The 20893-nt window shown below is 37.1% G+C and overlaps 1 protein-coding gene across 3 annotated transcripts in view; it reads right to left on the bottom strand.

Annotated features, from left to right (window-relative positions):
• LOC150105315 (ubiquitin carboxyl-terminal hydrolase 48-like) overlaps positions 1-20893 on the bottom strand; it is a 776830-nt gene that overhangs the window by 517350 nt on the left and 238587 nt on the right. For all 3 annotated transcript variants that reach the window (XM_090394693.1, XM_090394696.1, XM_090394694.1), the window contains one exon: positions 15793-15905. In XM_090394693.1, coding sequence (XP_090250819.1) covers positions 15793-15905 — 113 coding nt within the window. The remainder of the gene's footprint in view (positions 1-15792; positions 15906-20893) is intronic.

Here is a 20893-nt window from a genome sequence, read left to right as displayed (position 1 = left end):
TTTCATATAGCAGTAAGTCTGAGGCTATTTGGTATGAGTTGGAGTATAACAAGATTCAAATACATGGTGGAGTGAATGTTACTACAAACCTAGTGGATCAGCTGTTAAAGGATGAAATGAACTGCCAAATAAACCTAATAGATACTGAAATGATTAATCATCATGCGGGACTAATTATCTGAACATTGATTGAGTAGCAATGAAATCTCATGAAAAGAATTAAGCCAAATTTAATGTGCTTGTTGAATGACAACTTCTTTAAGCAGCATGTGACAGAAGGAACTAAAGGTCAAAGTAGATGTAATTATAGCAGATGTAATTACAGAGGGGGTGTTAATAAAAGATGTGATTATTCTGCCTCCTGCTGGTGACAGTGATCATGCTGTACTGACTGAAGTAGTAAGTGTATGGATATTCCATTTAGAAAAGGTTACACGATGAACTTCAAAAGGCAGGAAATTATAATCAACTAATAAGAACTATAGGTTTAATTCCATGGTATCAGTCTAGAACAAAGGATATGCAATACATGGGAAGTATTCAAAAAATTACATCAATGACACAACATCAGAATGCAACCCGAGAGGTAAAAGAATAAATAGAGTGGAAACGATATTGAATTAAGCAAGAGATTCTTAAGAAAATGATTATGTGGAAGGAATGCTATGTGAATAAGGATGATACCAGTTATGAAAATTATAAGGTTCAGGCCAGAAGAATTACAACCATTGTACAGAAAGTTAAGTGGAAATATGAAAAGAAACTAAGTCCACAATCCAAAATAATTCATTCATTATGTTGCATGTAAAAGAAAAGACTGAATATGAAAGAGTAATCTTCAATGCAGATGGTATATATGGGTGGCAGGTGCAAAGGAGATCGATCAATTAATGAGTGGCCAATTTGCAGACAGCTATCAACCTGGTGTATGCAACAATGAGTTCAATGCTACCTCTACAGTGGAGGAAGAAACTCAGTTGTACATGGAGGAGGTACTAGAGCTATCACATAAACTAAATTTGAATTCTTTAGCATCAATGCAATACCAGCATTGATGCTAAAAGTGTGTTCAGCTGAACTGGCTGTTCCTTTGACATGGTTATATAATCTGGGTTTCAGCACACGGAAGATGTCATAGGAGTGGAAAGAATGTATAATAATTCATTGTACAAGGGCTGTGCAAAAACTGATGTGTTAACTGTCGACCTATCAATATCACTGGCGTGGTAGTGAAGATTTTGGAAAAGTTGGTAAGAGATTATAATGGATTGGTAAAGAATCTATAATTTGCAACAAACAACATGAGTTTAGAAATGGAAGGTCACGTTTAACTAATTTGCTCACATCTTTATAATAATGTTACAATTGAGTTAGAGAAGGAGAATGGCTATACAGTGATGTTTTTCAACAACTTTGCTAAAGCTTTTGATAAAATTCAACACAGAATTCTGTTGCATAAGTATGAGGATATGGGATTGGATTATAGATTACTAGTGTGAGTAAGAGGATGGCTGAGTGATAAAAAGTGATGTATGGGCAATGCGAGGCTACAAAATTTAAATGGGCAAAGGTCTAATCATTAAGATATTCTGACAAGTGGCAAAGCTATTTGCTGATGATGAAAATAAAGGTACTTGCAGAATGATTTAAATAAGCTGGAATTGTAGGCATATGAAAATGGCTATCAGTTCAATGTTAGTAAACATTGTGTTTTCTCAACAAATGTCCTGTTTGATCAAAGTAAAAACAATGGAAGTCACAAAGAACTTGGTAAATACCTGAGAAGGAACAAGAGACTATTTATATTTGGTGGAAGGTAGCAAAGGGAGAGTTTATTGACCAGAAAAAAACATGGGCACTACATTATTTTTCTTGAAAATATTCAAAATTAATTAGAAGATTCCAGCAACATAAGGAAATTAAACTTGTACAGGTTCTGGGATCTTACGAATATATCTGTAACAGCTTAAAATGTGTTGAATCTTCTGTGGGTAGATGCCATTATTTTGTATAATACAGTAAAATTCTGCACATCATCTGTCTCAAAAAAGTGAGCATCATCAACTTTGCTGAATACAGCCAGTGCCAGATTTACGTATAAGCTAAAAAAGCTACAGCTTAGGGCCTCGCAATCTGCTAGGGCCTTCTTTTTGTTCTATGAGCCTTATTTGTCGTTTTTAAAATCCTTTAATTATATAATTATTTCTGTGATTTTGTAAACGCATACTTTATTTTTTTTTAATAAAAATTAAAAGACAATATATTTTCATATATTAACAAGGCGTATATATTTAAAATTTTTCTGAGACCAGCTGATGTAATTTAAAAAGTAGAGGGCCTCTGGGTTTTGTATAGCTTAGGGCCTCAGCAAGTCTAAATCCGGCCCTGAATACGGCTCATAATATTTGCCTCAACTCTCGTGACTGAAACTAAAACCTGACAATATATTATGTATTATTGAGAGTTTATTTTTCACTTGGTTAGACTATAATAAGTTTAGTTTAATCCTTTATCCAAGTGTGAGCAAACAAAGTTTGTGCCTGAAAGTATCTTCAGGACTGGGGTAAAGTAGTGCAACACCTGGCAACCCGTTGCAAACTACTGGGCCTGGCTCCCAAAGACGAGACCTCAATAAAGGTCGAAACCGGTATGGGTAGTGGCCCTTACCTTAATGCATAGCATTACACATATCCGCAAGGAGATGTGCTTTGCATTATGGGAGATACTGAGATAGGAGTGATGAGAGCTTTCTCCACCTTTGCAACGAGTTGCCTGGTGTTGCACTACCTTACCCCAGTCCTGAAGATACTTTCAGGCGCAAACTTTGTTTCCTCACACTTGGATAAAGGATGAAACTAAACTTATTATATTATGTATTATAATGATCTCTTGATTCATATCAAAATATTTGATTTAGTAAAGTGTTATTAATCTTCTCTTGTCTACACGTTTCAGTTTTTGTTCTTTTTTTTTATCTGAATAACTGTTAATGAATAATTTATTTACTCAAAAAGTGTTTTTTGCTTTGCAAGTTTCTGCTATGAACATTTATTATATGTTCCTCATACTTAATCAATATCTCACTACATAATAATTAAAAAAAGAATGTTCTTAAATTCATAAATACTGGATATAGCAAAAGACTTGAGTTAAGGAGATTCGTATTTTAGTTTTATCTCCTAGAATTGTACACAGTTAATGATATAGAAGACTGAGAAATCTATAATCTAGAATCAGATGTCTCATATCTCAGTTATCTGTGCTTCATTTTATTGGTTTCTGACATCCATAAACCAGTCAAATGGTTTGTGTTGCAGATTGTATTACACAAGTCTTATTTGAAATTATTACTATTTTGTATGCTAATATTTACAGTGTTATTTCTGTTAAACATCCTGTGACATATGCAAGCTACTGTATAATATATGTCTAAAATATATGTCTATATATCTAAAATCTGCAGAAATACAAAGTAATGTTGTTTGCTCTTGAAGGATGCAAGTTTTCAGTGTTCTGCAGTATTGCAAACTGCTGGAGAAAAGAGATTTTCATCGGCCAAATAACTATGCAAGAGATTTTGGACTCTTGAGCTTTGAAAATCAATTTCATTTATACATGCAACCATAAAATATATTTCATGGTTAAATATAACTGGAAATAAAAAGGTATGTCCCAGAACTACTTGGTTTTTAAACTTTTAAAACTTGTTATTCTCAAAATCAGAACAAAAAAATGCATATTTGTGTTGTTTTTTTAAATGCCTATCCATGAAATGTTATAAAGCTATAGAACACTGGTAGGATAAATGGGCCTACTTCAGGCCTTCAAATAAACATGGTATTGATCACACATTAGGAGAGGAAAATCATTTACCACTTAAAGACATTCACAGACATCCATGGCAGCATATCAGGATTCAAACTTGAAACATGTAGGCTGGAGAGTGGAGATGCTATTTTCTCAACCAAATGGGTCAGCATTTCTAAGTAACGATATTTAATGCAATTGCTATAGACTCCACTTCATAAGAAAATGTTTTTTAAAATTATAGCTTTAATATGATTCCCATTACACTGAAGAAAATTTGTAATCCCTGTTTCTAAATTATGCATCTTGATAAATTTTTTTTTTAGTTTCCTTGCAATCTGGTTCTTTAATCTGACAATGAAATAAGGCCTTGCTGGAAAAAAAAAAAAAAAAAAATTCAGTGACAGAGAGCTTTATAAAGGGGAGAGGAGAAATCAATCGGGTCTCATCTGGGGAGTGGAGGGGAAGGGGTAATGTTGCAAAAGTGGAAAATGACATTTCTGATATTATCTGTATAACTGCCATATTGCTGTGTACAGCATGGACCACAACCTAACTTGCAGATGGATGGAATATTAGTTCTGGAGGACAAGCAGTTAATATAAGTGCAGGGATATCATCTGGGCTGGAGGACTTATTAGTAATGACTACTGAGGATTTTTCTGATGATGTCCTTGTGGCAAAACAAAACAACAGAGGCATACCATGGGTAGTTTGTGAAATAGTAGAGAGATATTTGATTGGGTCATGTAAACAAGAGTTGGAGGAGAATAGTGATGCCAACAGAGTTTTGCCTTATCTTTAAGCAATAATAAAATAACAGATTTATCAGAGAGAGAGAGAGAGAGAAAAATGAGCAATAGAAATACAGAAGTTTTGCCCAGCAACCTTGGGAAGGGATCAGAAGGCTTAGTGCATCTGATTCTTACCAAGCATTTTTTTTCTTTTTCTTTTTTTTTTTTTCTTTCTTGTAGCTTAAGTTAAGTGACAAGCTGGAATATTTTAACTTGAGCTAGTAGGCAGCCTATGCTGCAATTCCTGGGCTTTCTTGGTACATTTGTTGGGAAACCAAAGCTTGTATATGGGTCAGGGGTTGTGAATAGATGCACTCATCCCAGAAACAGTAATTTCAGTCAATAATCAGAGCATATACCTGTATCAGCAAAGCAAAAGAGACACAGAAATCCAGAAATGTCTTCCAACTGGTACTACTGCAGTGCCATAGGATATGAGGCTGAGACTGGCTGGGAGAAGGATGATCTCTAGAAAAAGAAACATGGGAAAAGTTATTATCAGAGATAACATAGAGGGAGATAAGATCAGTGGTGTATTTGGTGGAAAAGCTGGTTAAGAAAATGTCTAGAATGTTGGAATGACTAGGATTATATGATAATCTGGTAGGAAGGCAAATAATTTGCAACACATTATTAGTGACAGCAAACAACCCCACTTTTCTTCCAGCTTGGTCTGTGAAGAGGAGAGCCATTTAAAATTATGAATGCTGATGTTTCCAAGGAAGATTATCTGACTGTTTAAACTAGCGCTTCCCAAACTGTGGGCCACAGCCCCCTTGGGGACTGTTAGTTTTGTTGAGGGAGGCTGTGAAATAATGAAAACAAATTTAAAATGTTTTAAGACTAAGTAGATTTTTTTATCTTAAAAGAAACATATTTAATTTTTACTATTTATTATTTCTTTTTTGTTATTTTTTATATTTTAATGGAAAAAATCACACGTTGGTGCTGGTTCACAAATTTTGCTTCCTGTGTATTTCGATGCTTAATGAATATTAGTAAATATATGCTTATTCATATAAGTATCATTTCAAAGGTATTGATAAGAAGCACAAAAAAGCTTACAAACACAAAATCTTGCGCTCATTTAAAACAGCCAAGTTTTTCGCACTTTAAATTTTAAATGTTTCATTGCTAGTGTACACAGGTGTGAGTGATGTGCAGGAAAAAAATACACTTGCGGGTTGCAGAGCGACTGCACTGATAGCACAGATCACATCTATAACAAACTATAAATGCTGGGGATTCTCTTCTTCACTAATTTCATCTTGTTAGTCTGTGGTGTGCCGGTATCGGTATGTGGTGCTATTATTTGATCTATTCTATATTAAATTTTTCACAGGAGCCGTGAAATATTTTAATTTTTCCAAAGGGGCCTTTACATCCATAAGTTTGGGAAGTACTGGTTTAGACTATATGTGATCAACTTTTTGATTATTTATCTTTCAGAAATAAATAATTAAAAAGGTCAGTATAGTCAATTAGAGGAAAGTGATAAAGGGAAATGAAAAAGACAAAAAAATTAGGCTAGGAAAGCTTGAGCCAAAGTAGATTACATAAAGATGATTTCAGGTATAATAACTTTTGGCATGAGACATCAGACCTAACAAAAGTTCAAGTTCTTCCCCATCTTATATAAAGAAGGAGAAGAACTTGAATTTTGCATGATGTGGAAAGTTTAGAGGAGATATAGTCATATAGGATACCAGCTGAGATTCAGTGATGAATTATAGAGACCAGGTTTGGATGTCTATATAAAAGTTTAAAGGTTTAAAAGTTCACCAAGTATTGGTGCACATCACTGATGTTAGCAATGAACCTTTGGATGTTTATGTTTTTTTTTTTTAATATGGAATTTTTCCCAAATTTTTTGCTAGTTTTTGTGGGAGATGTTTTGAACCATAGTGATACAATTTTTATGCTACCTTTCATTATACTGAAATAGTGGAAAAATTCGTAGAGTAGGAGCAAAGGGCTTATAGAAATGACTTACAGAAGTAGTGTCAGACACCAATCCTAAGTGCAGGGTCGCATTTATACTTTTGGAGGCCCTAGGTGCAACATTATCATGAGGCCTCAAAAGAACAAGTCTATTTCAGTTAATCAAATTCGTATGCATTTTTTTTTTAGTTTATTGAAAATAAAAATCGACATTTCCATAATAACTCGTTTTAATAAAATAAGAATAACACAACATTGGTATACATATATTTGCATTTAAAAATATATAAAAATAAATCAGTTCAAAAGTAAATTAAAAAAAAAGGCTTTGGTTTTAGCAAATATATCTAACGTAATCATAATCAATCGAGTCCATTACGTTAGGTATATTTGCATTTGAAATAGTAATAATAACATAATAACAACAGGTTGCTTGTTTTATTTTGGTGCAAGTTGCTTCTTAAATAGTTTTTTCAACACTGAAAATGAGCGTTCAGCACTTGCATTTGAAATAGGCATCGTCAAAAATATTTTTTAAATTGTTCCTACAATCGGAAAAGTAGACCTTAACCCATCGTTTATGAATTTGCTCATATTTTTAATTGAAGACTTTTTTTTCTTCCTTTTATTTATTAAAAATTGCTGAACTTCATTAATAAATTTTTATGAGTCAGTATCAGTCCCATAAGTTTGCAAAATTTTGTTAACACTAGTCTTGTTGTATACAAATAAGAATAAAAAATTCATTGAAAAATATATTATCGACTGCGACAACCATATAACCACATTAACCATATAAGTAGGTATATACACTTGTGTAAATGGGGGGGGGGGGTTCTATTATATCTATCCTTTTATATGCTCTTTACCTTTCTTTACTTTAGGTATTTCCGCACCTTCTATAATGTTAGTCTATTCCTTCCTATATATATTACTTTATGCTATGACTCCTTTTATGCTTATTCTAACTGCCTTGCACTTGCCTTCTTATTCCTTGATCACCAGAAAATTTAATTGATAAGCTGTGCCACTGATGTGACGCAGCTTATCTTTACTATCTTTTCTCCTGGGTTCTTGCTAACAGGCTCTAATATTTTTTCGGAACAGTCCATCAAAGAATTAAATATCAGGCAACACTCTATTAACATTTAAACAACACGTTTATTTACCATAAAACAATTTACACTATTATTCCATTAAAGAAAAATTTGCTTAGTTTAACTTTACATAAAACAATTATGTTAAAATACCCTTTCAATTCATGAAAATCATGTCACATAAATAACCACTCTCTTTCAATATCGAATTACTATCCTAAGCAATAGTACCATTAACAAACAACCCAGTTACTTCTTTACTGTTATACACATAAGAATATCATTACATATAAAAGTTTGATCCGTCAGATACTAAGATAATACTCTAGGCAAATGCACTATTAACAAAATGTTACTCTCTAATTGTTACACACATAATCTTCTATTACTTATTAAACATTTAAATCCAACCATTAACTCTGTTCAAATTCAGCAGCCTAATCTTAACAGTCCTCTAATAAAGTTCTCCCATAATTCACAAAGAAGAAAAAAAATCGAACTCACATTAGGGCTGCTACCCACTGCATATTCTCATTCCCTGGCTTTGGTTTGAAGTCCTGACCTTTTCCTCCTGTATCAGTTTTTTTCTCCCTTTTTATGCCGGCAATAGATTTACTGACGACTTCTGTTGGGACGCTGTCCTCCCGCCACTCGGGTGAAAATTATCGGCTTGAGGAATACTTGCGTGTGCGTTAAACTAACGGAGCAATTCTTTCCCGCTCAAAAATTCCTCTGTTCAGACGATAGCTAAAGGCGAAGGTTTGTCATTGGATCAATGCTTTGCCTGGGGGATTGACTTCTGTCATCTTTCTTTCAGACTAGTGGCATGACTTCTCCTGAAGTAGCATCATCGATGGCTTACATCAGACGGACAACTGCTGGGGTACCGGTGACGACCTACTGGTAACCGATGATGACTTCTGGATAACCAATGATGACCTATGGATAACCAATACTCGATCTTCTGGCCAACGCCTTTTATTCACCTTCTTTCGGATCCCTGCACGAAGACATGGGACCCCGAATATTTCGGTGCGATCCCTTGTTCTTTCCTTGACCCTGACCCTTTCTTTGATCCTCTTCTACACTCCTTTAATCTTTTTTGTTTCGGGCAGCGGAAGTGCATCTGAAGTTTGTCGGTCCGTTTGACACTAACCTTGGGTGTTTACAGGTGGAATTCACAAACAACTTTCACATATCCTTATAAGGAGCTAATATACAAAGTTTTCTGGTGGCAAGGTATTGCCTTTGTGTAATACAATCTAGAATTTTCCTTTTTAGGGTAGTAAGTAAAGACAGTCCCTAAGGGATTATTTACATTAACAAACTGTTTTAACTATATACAGATATACAGGTTATTTTTATTATTATTACGGGCAACTCCAGGGAGTCATTAGACTCATCGAGGGAGGCCCAAATCATATTCATCACAACTATTCGACATTCATATAGTATCTATCATACCTCGCCTTAAACTCATTCACTGTCACAGCATCCACCACAGACTCTGGCAGCCCATTCCACTCATTCACCACTCTAAAAGTAAAGAAACCAGCTCTAACACCTTTACTAACCACACTTTTGTCTAGTTTCCATGGATGTCCCCTAGTCCTCCCACAACCAGCCCTGTTCTCAAAAATATCTTCTGAATTAATTTTATAGAAACCCTTCAGTAATTTGAATGTCTCAATCATATCTCCCCTCCTCTGCCTATCAACCAATTTTTGCAACCCACAAATCCTCAACCTGTTCTCATAAGATTCATTCCACACACCTGCTATCATCTTGGTCACTCGTCTCTGGATCCTCTTAACCTCTTCCCCATCAAGAAGAAACCTAGGTGACCAAATCTGGGCATGGTAGTCGAGATGGGGTCTTATCAAGGCTCAATACAGAGGAACAATAACCTGCTTGTCTCTGCTTCTCAACGTATTCTTCAGCAGCCAAGTGATTTGATGAGCTGATTTGGCCACTTTTGCAATGTGCCCCTTAAACTTCAACCCCTTATCCACCAACACTCCTAAATTTCGTGCCTCATCAATTTCCTGGAGTACAGTTCCACCAATGTAGTAAACTGCTGCTAATCTTTTCACCCCAAAATGTATAACCTTACATTTTGCAACATTAAATTAACATCCATTCTCCTTAGCCCAGACCTCTAATCTATCCAAATCATCTCGCAAAATTTTGACATCATCTGCATTCACTATTGCCCTACCCAACTTTGCATCATCTGCAAACAAATGAACTGTTCCTCTCGGATCCTTTCCTATATCATTAATAAACGAATTAAATAGCAGTGGTGGAAGAACAGATCCTTGTGGCACACCACTAGTCACAGGCTGTCTTGTGGACTCTACTCCTGAATAAACCACTCTCTGATATCTCTCCGTCAACCACCCTCCTATCCATCTCACCAACCCTATATCCATCCCCATATGCTGCAATTTACTGATTAGAATTCCATGTGGTATCCTGTCAAAGGCCTTAGCAAGGTCCAGTAGAATCACTGTAAACCCATTACCAAGTTACTGAGGCATGACCTACCTTTCACAAAACCATGCTGTCCCCGATACAGTATCCCATTTTCATCTATCCAATCTTGTATTTTCCTCTTGACTATCTTCTCCAAGACATTGATAATGATTCCTGTTATGCTGATTGGCCGGTAATGTTCAATAGCAGCCTTGGAACCACCTCTATGCAGCGGAACTATTTTCCCCTTTTTCCACCCCCTTGGGACTGACCCAGACCCAAGACTCAAATTAAACAAAATGGTGAAGGGCACTGACAATTCTTTAGCCGCTTCACGTACGACACGAGCTGGTATACCATCCAATCCCACAGATGTATTTACATCGAGGTTATGCAATAGACTACTCACCTCCACTTCATTCATCACAATTCCAGTATAAGCTGTTGGTTCTTCCATTCCTGCAATGTCACCACCTGGATGATATACTCTTGTAAAGTGCTCGCTCAGTAATTTCACTATATTGACTGATTCGGTTACCTCCCTACCCTCAGCATTTTTTTAAATTATTCTGCCATGAACATTTTTCCTTTTACTTGCAACATATTGAAAAAACTGTTTGGGATTCTCTTTAGCCTGCATGGCCAATTTTCTTTCGTAATCCGCTTTTGCTTTTCTTACCATCCTGGCCTGAGGTTTATACTGTTCCTGCACCTGCTGGTCACCTTTCTCCTTAAATTCCCTCCACAATTGTTTCTTTTTTTGCAGCTCAAGCTTAATTGTGTTATTCATCCATTTAACCCCTACTTGATTTATTATTCGGACTCTTGGTATACAGTCAACCATTGCCTCCTGCAAACACTTCTTAACCACCTCCCATGCACTATCAACATCCAGCCCTTGCAGTTTTACATGCCATGGCACTGAGCCAAGCACACTCCTAAGCTTGTCATACTTACCAGCCTGCTAATTCCACATGTACCCTGTCTTAATTGTAAATTCCACTCCTTTAGCCACCTCCCAATCATGACGTTACGGTCACTCTCACCAATTGGTGGCAACATGTCATGTTTGTTACAGCCACATTCTCAGTTGCAATTACTAGATCAAGCACTCTCTGCCCCCTGGTATTTTCCACTACATGCTGTCGCAGATAGTTGTCCCTTAATAACTGCATAAAATCTAATTCCTTCCTCCCATGTGCCCTCTCCTCTTTTCAGTCAGTGTTACCATAATTGAAATCACCCATAATAATTACCCTCCTTCCACTCATTTCTTCTATTTGCCTATGCATACTGTCCCCATCATCTTTTCCATCACCTGGTCTATACCAGCACCCAATCATATATTTTGTTCTGCTAGATTCTATCTCACCTCAAATGTGCTCTTTTCTCTATCCTGCAGTTCAACTTCTATACTCCTTGGCTGCAGCTCATCAGCTATCATCAATAACACTCCCCCCCCCTTTTATTCTCCCTGTCACTCCTGAACACGCTATACCCGTCGCATTCAATCCCACTAGCTTTATCATCTTCTGTCAGCCATGTTTCACTAATACCAACAACCTGTGGCTTGGAAGTACCAACCAAGGCCAAAAACTCTTCCTTCTTGTTCCTAATACTCCTGGCATTAGTGTACATGAATTGCAGAAGCCCATTAGTCCCATGCCTACTTTGATGCCTTATACTAACTATCCCATTCTGATTTGTTGTCCTTCATGCTCGCTCAGGCATATTATACTCATTCATACACTCAACTGCCTCCCTAAAGTCTGCATATCTACTCCCCCTCCCCTTAATAAATCTAGTTTCCCTGAGTCCGTACATCCACTTCCACATCATTCATCAACACTTTTTCAAGCCTCTGTACACAAACTCCATTCAAAGGTAACCCATCCATCTTATATAAATCCTTTCGCCCATCGAACTCACTCCACACATCCACAAATTCCACACCACTCTCCATGCATAACCCATGCATAAAGTCATTGGCAATTATAGCCCTCCTTCTAAACACTTCACTGTCATACTGCGGTAAAATACTCACCATCCTAACTCTCTCACACTTCTCTTTTGCTACCTCAAGTAATTCCCTCACATCCTCTATCATTTCCATTTTGTCTTCTTTCAAATCATTTGTTCCTGCCACAATTATCATCTCTTTCACCCTCTGTTTTTGCACTCTAATAGATTCGCTGATATCCTTTATGTTCGCACCTGGCTGGTACGATTTCGTCAACTCTCAACTATCACACCTCTTAATAGCAAATCCCCATACAGCACTTGCTCTTTCATTTTATTGACGTTTACGAACATTCTATTATTTTTCGTAACAGAGTTTCACCGTTTATTAGTCGGTACGTTCAGCACACATTTTTCCATATGCTCCAGTTGCCTTTTTGCTCTGTATATCGCTCCACTCAAATGCACGATTTCACTACTCGCATTTATCTCACCATTTTCATTATCAATCAAATCATCCATTCGTTCTGTATTTCTACCTTCATTTACACTTTCAACGATGGTCTCACATCTATCTGGCACTACCTCGCAATTCTCTATCACACCGCCATTTTCTACATTCTAACTATCGTTAACGATATCACTCTCGCCACCCGAAACACACTTGAGATCCCCATTCTCCTTACACTTTCTGCACATATTAACTCCACTATCACCATCTAACTAGACTCCCACCGCTCTTCGCAAAGCATACATCTCACAGACAGCACATTGCATAAACTCGTTTACATCAAAGCTCTTAAACAAACATGGCGACCTGGCTGCCATTTTTTTTTTTTTTTTTTTTTATCGGTGCCATATGTACGCTATCTTATCTTAAAAATAATAATTAAATAACACAGAAAACACACAAAAATCGCACAGACACACCAAGAAACAAAGAGCAAACAATACTACATAAAATTCTAGTAAAATTGCCAATGATAACACAAAATACTACTAATCTTTTCAGGAGCTCTCGACAAGCCGACAATCATATCAGTGCGACAACATACTTACAGGGCTTGACTTCTGTAAAAATTGATGTAAGGCTTTCTGGCATTATTAAGCTACATCAAATTTTTACACTTGTATACTGCTTTACAAATACTAGCCAAATAACAGTAACTAATCAGATGTTACGTGTGCGTATGAACGACACTTAACCCTCCCTACCGGCCGAGGTGGATGAAATAGCCAGACCACCCTAGCATTTTTCATGGATTCAAAACTTCATAGGCATTCTAACTTTTATCATGCAATTAACCCCCTCCACTGTTAATTCCTGAACGGCGAATTTAGAGCCGTTAACGGTTAACTGTAGTTGAGTGACCTTTGTATCATGTCTTTATGTGTACTGTGTTACTTTGAATTCCCTTTACTGTCCTACGATATTTGACCCTTTTTTGCTGAACAAATTTTTCAGAGGCCTCTAGTTTTTATATTATGAATTTAATATTTAAAAATAAGTATTTTATTTTGCAACTATAACCAGTACCATCTTAACAGTATTGTAGGCCCGTGGGCAAAGCAGTGCAATGTGGCCCCTACCTATGGGAATAAAAATGTAAATGGTCAATAAAATTAAGTCTATAGATTTATTGGTACTTTTAACAAAAATCAATGTTTAAACCTAAGTGGTTCCCAAATTTTTTCGATTCTCAGCACCCTGAATCCAGGTTTTTCCAAGGCGCCCTATGTCAAATTTTAACAAGTACACTTAGCGAAATAGCGAATAATTTTTTTTAATTAAAGGGTTAGGTAAAAATAAAATAAAACAGGTATTTAAGATCACAAAAAAAAAGTAACTGAACAAATTCAACTAATTATCATTAGTGGGATGGATGAGCCTGTTGATCACTGCATATTTTCTCCAATCTTGGAATAAAACTGGACACAGCCACCCTCATTTCCTTCTCCACATTGATTTTCGCACAATACTTAGTTTTTATCACAGCGACTGCTGAAAATCCAGCTTCGCACAAATAAGAAGTCACAAATGGAATTAAAATTCTCTGAGCTTTTTCACTCAGAAGGAGATATTTATCTTTTACTGATATCCAAATTAAGTTAATTCCATGCTGCTAAATTTTGTTTTCAACATATTGTCACAAGGCAACGCAATAAGATTCTCATATTCTCAATAAGATTCAATAAGACCCCATAAAGAGTGAGACCCCAGATTGCGCCTAATGTGCCTTATGATAAATGCGGCCGCCTAAGTGTTTGCACGACCAGGACCACCTGCAATACTTGAACTCCCTCCAGGAACAATCTGGCAGAGTATGCAACAGCAGGATTACTTGCTACCTGATCAGGGATCCTTCCAAAGTTTTACAAAGAGTTCAGTCCTGTACACTATCTGGTGGCCAGCCTGCAGAAACCACTTTACTGCAGTACCCTTGAATGGGGGACATGATAGTTTTATAATTATGTGGAAAGCATAATGTCCAGCAAGGGCACCACCTGCACTACATATAAGAAGAGAGTAAGAGATAGGGAATAGAATTTAGTATGCAGTAATTTTTCCTCCTCACTGTAAACATGTTACCTGCATTCTGCAAGATGCCAGCATCTTGTCGCATGTGCAATATTAGAGGAGCATTCTTCTGATAAATTTCAAATTTGATATATATTTTAAAACATTTACTAAAATTTGTCAACTATTCTCAATTTTGGTTTAAATGTTGATATTTTAAGTGATAAAATTTGAAGTAGTGAACTTGATCACTATTTTTAATATTTCATTATTTGTTACAGATGAAATGAATTTTCAGTTGTATTATTTCAGTTACAAATAGTGACTTATTATTTCAGTTACAAATAAGTTCTCTGTAACAAATAGTGAACTATTTGTTACGGAGAACTTATTCACTATAACAAACTACCAAAATGATTTAGAGAGAGAGAGAGAAATCCTTACTGTATCAGTGCTGTTGTAGATAATATTTTTAGTTAATCTAACTCTTTGGCTATTTACATTAATAAGCATCACATTAAAAAAAAAAAAAAAAAAGAAAAGAAAAGAAAACTTATTCTCCCCCCCCCCCCACCACACACTCATTCACAGAGTGTGTGGTGGGGGGGGGAGAATAAGAGGAGAGATCATTTCATGATTTCTCCTCTCTTCAAGATGAAATATTTAAGAAAAATTTCTAGAAAATTGCATCCGCAAACAAATAGCTGTAAAATTGAAAAAGCTTACTTTGTACTTTTTTTTTTTTTTTTTTTTGCCTTCATTTTCAGATAACCCCAGTTCCTTCTGAGCAAAAAAAACATTAAACCATCATTCCATGTTTGAAATTTAATAGCATTTTTTGAACTGGAAATCCTATTTCCAGTTAAAATTCTACTAAAAATTTGAACTGAATAATTTTGGTCTTCATTATCTGTATGTGAATGGAAAAGTAAATGAAAAAGGCAATAAGAATCCAGTTATATCACTTTTTCTTCATATTACACACACACACACACACACACACACACACACACACACACATGAAGCATTTATTCTGCATGCATTTCTTCCATTTTCTCTCCTCAAAAAACTTACCCTAGTTAGTCCATCATTCATCTCACAAAATAAATTACATTATGAAATAAATTTATTTATGAAATAATTTTATCAATCATCACAGTTTATCCTTTAACTGCATTCTCTAAGAAAAAATAATACTCACTCTCATGACTGCTAGTTCAGCTACCCATTCTTCAAATTTGCTATTGTCTTCTGCAACAGCTTCTTGCAAATGCTCTGGCAAGTTCCATTCATCTGAGTTATCAGGAGGAAGCTCTGAAGAAGAAATTTATATTTATAAACAATTAGGTTCAAAAACAAACAAAAAAAAGTTTAATGATTAATTTAATCTGTAAAGTTTTAACATACTCAGTGGAAAGGAGAAGTGATGGATATCTGTTTAGTGGAATAGTGTCCATGGAAGTATGTGTAGAAGAGGTATAAGACAACTAAGAAATATAAATACATCTATAAAGCAGGAAACTGCCTGGAGAAGTGCCATGGCATGGCATGAAGAACTAGAAAAGAAAACAATAATGTATGATGTCAGCATTCAAAAAGAGAAATGTCAAACTATATTACTGGAGTTAGAAGGATGAATGGGGTTGACCAATATAGTCAGTCTTTGACTTACAACCACTAACTTTGACACCCATCCCATTAACAAGTCCACTGAATTCCATCTCACTCACTCCTACAACCCATGAACCACAATCTTATTGGGTTCATATACTGCAACAAGATATTGCCAGCCTGGCTGGCCGAGTGGTTAGCGTATCTGCTCTCCAGCCAAAAGGCTGTGGGCTTGAATCCTGCTGTGGGTATGGATGGTTGTGATTGTCTATGAAAATACTAGTGGTGGTAGTCGGCAGTAGATGGCGTTGGTGTAGATGATGAAGGGAGTTGTGGTTGGTGAAGACAGGGTTGTAGGGTAGGTGCCCTTCCTCGATGAGTCTTTGGACTCCGTGGAGGTCTTACATAATAATAATAATAATAATAATAATATATGCTTACTAAATAACTTAAGGAATTCACAATGTACAATAGAATATAAATTAAATTAAACTTTAATAAATATTTTCAATATTTCGGCAACGTCACGTTGCCATCTTCACAGGAACTTAAAATAAAGACGTGCATGCAGGCATTACACACAGTAAATGAGGAGGAAGCGAGGAAGCTATTGTTTCTCCTAAAAGTCCTGATGGTGCCCCCTAGCGGGCTATGTAGTATTCTTGGCCGTTGGACTGAAGGTCTTCTGATGTATGTCTCCCAAATTTGGGGCAGTCTCATGCAACCATATTTGTTGAGGTTTGGCATGTTTCTTAGGGCTGAGGCTGATTCTGTGAAAAGTGTTTCAAATTTGAATTTGCTATGGTGTATTACTGTAGCTTTCTTCCACCGTATTCTGTGGCGTGTATCCAGAGCATGGTCGCAAGACCAGAGTGGCTGTACTGGTGAAAACGGATGTAGTCCTTGTGTTCTGAAATTCGCTGTCCTGCCTGTTTGGCCAAAGTAGGACAGCTTACAGCTGTAAGGGACCTGGTATACACCTGGTCTAGGGGAAGTGGTTGGTCTTTAGTGGAGTGGATAAGGGAAGCCAATTTTCTATATAGTCTGTAACAAGAGGTCAAGTCATGTTTTTTTAAGATTTTGGTAATTTTTTCAGAGGTGCCTCGGATGTAGGGAATGGTGATGGATGTAGAGTAATCCTTGTTGTGAAGGGGGGGGTATTGGTTTCAATATTTTTGGGATTTTTTTTGGGGGGGGGGGTAGCCATTGGCTGAGAAGGTGTTGAGGATGTGGTTTAGTTCAGTGGTTAGGTAACTGTCATTTGAACAGATTAGTTAAGCCCTGTTGTATAGTGTCTTAATAACTCCATATTGTTGTGAGGGGGGGGTGGAATTGTTGGTGGATGTATCTGCCTGTATGGGTGGGTTTTCTATAAACTGAGAAAACCAAAGTTCCATCAGGTTGGTGGGTGACTAGTGTGTCTAGGAGGCTACTGTTTTCCTCTTTTTCCAGGGTGAACTTGATTCTGGGGTGTTGGTTGTTTAAGTGTGTTAAGAAGGAGAGGAGTGTGTCAGAGCCATGTGGCTAAATAGCGAACACATCATCAACATAGCGAAGCCATATGGTTGGTTTTTGTGGGGTTTAAGGCTTTCTCTTCAAAAGTCTCCATAAAGAAGTTGGCCAAGGGAGGGGAGAGTGGTGAACCCATGGTTGTCCCCTCTATTTGTTTGTAGAATTTTCCTTGCCAAACGAAATAGCCTGAGTTCGCTGTGAACTGAAATAGGGCTGAGATATCGGGAGGAAATTTAGCTTTGATTAACTCTAAGGTTTCCTTGAGTGGAACATTTGTGAATAAGAAGGAGATGTCAAAACTGACCATTATGTCAGTATGTTGGAGTATAAGGTTTTTATGCTGGCTTTGAAGTGGACTGAGTTTTTTATGTGTGATGGTGTGTTGCCAGTACAGTGTGAGAGCTTTGGCCAAATTGTAAAATTTTTCTTCTCTTATTTATGCTTGTTATTTATTCTTGATTTGTACTCTATATTTTGTCTATATTCTCTTATTTTTACCTCTTATTTTTTTTAATTTTTTTTTTATTTATCTCTCTTCTATGCTAAAACTTTATCTTTAATCTTAATTCCCTTAACTTCAATATATCTCTTGGCCGATCTATACTTACAAGAACGATGCTAGTGGTTTGTCGGACAAAGGAATTACTAATGGCGGATACCTATTCCTTTGTCTCGCACTGGTTCTAATTCCTTTTTCGGATTCAGGGAAAATTTATTTTTCACTGCGCCACCCCGAATCCTAGATTAACAGATAGTGTAGAATCGAGGAACCAGAACACAGTTTAGCATACAATCTTATGTTACTAAGAGTTACGTTTGCAGTCGTAGCCTCTCTATAAATTAATCTCCTGCTGTGATTCGTATTTTATGAGCAAGTGCAACAGAGGAGAAAATCAGCAAGTCATCAGTTAAACAAAAGAAACAAAACATTTAATTCAATTGAAACATTGTACATTCTATGAATTCACTCTTAATAAGTAATCTGCAATTGCTAATGACTGAGCACTAATTACTTAGATTCTCTATCTATCTATCTGTAGATATCTATAGATAGATATCTATCTATCTATCTATAGATAGAATCATTAGTCGCGACGCTGAAGTGTGCAGACGTGTCCAAAGTCGCTCTTGCCTAAAGTTGTATTTTGTGCGGTCGAATACGTCAATCAACTTCAAGATTTATACCTACATAATCATAAGCACCTAATCTATCGCGTTAAAAAATTAGTTTTCTAATTTTGTGAAGCTAGGAAAAGTTATATTAAATTTAAAATTTTAAAATCTTCTTTGTTCGTGTGCTTATTGTTACAACGGTATGCCTTCGAGTACCGGGAATTTGTGATGGCTTGAGTTTCCCCATATTCGCCCGAAGCAATGGCCAGTATAAACCACAGCATATAACCACCAGCAGCAGCCGGTCCACGCCCGAGCTCAGCAGGAATCGGTCAAAGGTCGCAGAATTCCGATCAAGGAAAAGACGCCAGACACAGCTCCAGAGAAGGAAAAGACATCAGTCTCAGCCCCCAGGACAACAACGGACAAAGGTCAGTACTCTCTGTCTCTTATGCCAACATTGTAGCTAATACCTCCGCGCGAATTAATACTACTGCAACAACGACCACCGCGTGTACAAATGTTCACCTAGCCAACCGTTTTTCCCGAGATAACGGAATTGTAATTTTCGCAATCGAAAATACCCCACTGGAAAAGTATCTAGACACAGTAGCTCAACTTGTTCCCCCAAAAAATATAACTCACATTTCAAGAGTTGCCGGAACCGTACAAATGTACTTTAACAACGCATCTTGGTCTGAGACATTAATTGAAAAGGGAATAGACATCGGAGCATGCCACGTGAATGTCTCACCAATCGCACTTGCTCCCACAAAAGTAACAGTGTCAAATGTCCCACCGGAAATAAGCCATCAAATGCTTCACGGATTACTATCAAAATACGGCGCAGTGACAGGTAAAATCCGAACGCTACGCGCCTCTACAACTAGGCCTGAATTCGCTCACATCAAGAGCTTTAGAAGACAGGCTCTAATGCACTTTGGCAACAATACAATCGGCTCCATACCCAAAATAATCAACACAGAAATAGACGGAGTACCCTACACCTTTTATATTACTGTTGCTGCTCAGTGCTTTTACTGCCACAAAGAAGGCCATGTAAGGAAGTTATGCCCATATATACCCAGAAATGAGAAACCGGTTAACAATACTACTAACCCTAGCGGATCAGAGAATCAGAAGCAGCAAGCAGCCAACCCCAAAACACAGAGCATCCCTAACAAACAACAAAGATCTCAAGGAAACAGCTCTCAGTCCAGTACCGAGGAGACAAAATCAATTGGTAGCACTAAAGAAACCCAACTTTCGAAAGAACCTCCACCAACATCGATTAAAAGCAATCCTAGAGAAAAAGAAACGGAACACAGACAACTGTCTAACTATGATAAAGATACAAATAACGAAGAGGAGCAAGAAACAAAAACGGAAAAAAAGCCAAAGACAAACCAGCGCAGCTGCAGCAGGGAACCTTTGCCTCCAAGCATTCTGGAATCCTCCCAACAGCCTGTAGAGGGGGACGAAGAGATCGAGCTTCTTGAGTCCTCAGATGATGAAGAGGAAACTGGAAATGCAGGTCTTCCTCACACTGAAGGCCCACTTACAAGTGAGCAGCTTCAGAGCTTTCTTAAAAAAGTTTGAGGCTCTTCACAAAAACTGCTGACAGCCTATGACTACACCGCTGACATCAGTGGCCTTATCACCCAGCTGGAAGAATTAAGAACTATTCTGGCAGGAAAAAAAGGGAGAAAAAACACCAATATCAGGAAAAGGATATACTACCTGATAAACGGGCTTGAATCCCAGCAGCAGCGTAACTATCCGTAAAGGAAGTGAGGATTACCGCACCAAATAAAACTAAACCATAAAAATAATGAGCACCTCAATAAACCTTCTCTCACTAAACGCTAGAGGATGTGCCACACCACTGCGAAACAGGCTGGTCCTGCAGCATATCCTTGCCCACCGGCCAGAAATAGTTATGCTGCAGGAAACAAACTTCCATTGCAACAGCAAAGCTTCATATCAACACTGGAAGAACTGGCCTTATACCATGCACCACTGTCCTGCCATACAACTTCATGGATCGGGAGTCAGCATTGGAATTC

Source organism: Typopeltis vanoorti, chromosome 6, assembly GCF_054136105.1.
Source record: "Typopeltis vanoorti isolate ZY-2024b chromosome 6, IOZ_Tvanoo_1.0, whole genome shotgun sequence".
Classification (NCBI taxonomy): Eukaryota; Metazoa; Arthropoda; class Arachnida; order Uropygi; family Thelyphonidae; genus Typopeltis; species Typopeltis vanoorti.
Note: the sequence above shows the minus strand (reverse complement) of the source record. Positions and strands in the feature narration are given on the sequence as shown.